The following is a 1,266-nucleotide window of genomic DNA, read 5'->3' as shown; positions in this document are numbered from 1 at the left end:
TTCATAGCTATGATATTGATAGTGGAAGGCAGTTGTGGTTCAGGAATGTAGTTGAGCTGCATGTGATCCGGCTTACTTGATAGGATGCTGCTAGCAGCGCTGGTGGGTGATTTACCTGAGTGGTCCACTGAAACATTGAGGTTTGTCACCTTAACAGTGTGGTGTGTTGGAGTACATACATTTATTTGTGATAGCAGACTTGGAGTCTGGAGCCCACATATTGATGGGTTGCTGGTCAAGACTTATATGCCCACAGTGAACAACTTCTGGGATGTGTGCAAAACATGGGCCAGGGTGGTCATGGAATGCAGTGTACGACTCATGGAATGAGTGCAAAACATGGGCCGGGGTGGTCATGGAGTGCAGTGTACGACTCATGGAATGAGTGCAAAACATGGGCCAGGGTGGTCATGGAGTGCAGTGTACGACTCATGGAATGAGTGCAAAACATGGGCTAGGGTGGTCATGGCCTGCATTGTTGCATCATGGAATACCATGCGCAATATGACCTGGTCATGTTCCGCATATTTATGAGCAGGTACATGACCACCTTTATGACCTCATGGGGTCATAAGGTGCAGCCATGACTGAATACGGTCATATCGCGGTCCCATGACCTGTCATAAATCCCATCATAAATGACATCATGACCATGCATTTCATGACCCCAACCAGTCATATCCTGCACTTGCTTATGCAAACTATGAACTGATCCATGACCGGATCCATGACTTAATGACAAATTATGACCGGATCCATGACCACATACATGACCAAATCCATGACTTAATGGCAAATTATGACCGGATCCATGACCGCATCCATGACCAAATCCATGACTGGAAAACCCATCCATGACCAAGCTCACTCGGGGAACGACTTGGTCATGGATGTGGTCATGCGGGGGGTTTCCTGTCATAGATCTGGTCATGTTGCCTCATGACCACTCATGAGGCCTCATGACCGGTCATGTTACCGGTCATGAGGCAGAGTCATGGCCATGACAGTTGTCATGCTCCTTGTGCAGCATGACTGATCATGAATCGCCACTCATATGTGTAAATTATGACCGGATCCATGACCACATACATGACCAAATCCATGACTTAATGACAAACTATGACCGGATCCATGACCGCATACATGACCAAATCCATGACTGGAAAACCCATCCATGACCAAGTCTTTCCCCGAGTGGCAGGGCACCTGGGAGGAGCCGACAGATGACATGCGGCAGAAGGCCGACCAGGAAGCCAGGGACGCATC

General features: G+C 48.4%; 1 protein-coding gene across 1 annotated transcript in view; it reads right to left on the bottom strand.

Annotated features, from left to right (window-relative positions):
- VOLCADRAFT_89419 (uncharacterized protein) overlaps positions 1 to 136 on the bottom strand; it is a gene marked incomplete at both ends in the record, with an annotated part of 9,793 nt that extends 9,657 nt beyond the window's left edge. Inside the window, one exon of the mRNA XM_002948944.1 lies at positions 77 to 136. Within this exon, the coding sequence (XP_002948990.1) occupies positions 77 to 136 (60 nt within the window). The remainder of the gene's footprint in view (positions 1 to 76) is intronic.
- Positions 137 to 1,266: the final 1,130 nt, after the last annotated feature.

Source organism: Volvox carteri (genome assembly GCF_000143455.1).
Source record: "Volvox carteri f. nagariensis unplaced genomic scaffold VOLCAscaffold_12, whole genome shotgun sequence".
In the NCBI taxonomy this organism is placed as follows: Eukaryota; Viridiplantae; Chlorophyta; class Chlorophyceae; order Chlamydomonadales; family Volvocaceae; genus Volvox; species Volvox carteri.
Note: the sequence above shows the minus strand (reverse complement) of the source record. Positions and strands in the feature narration are given on the sequence as shown.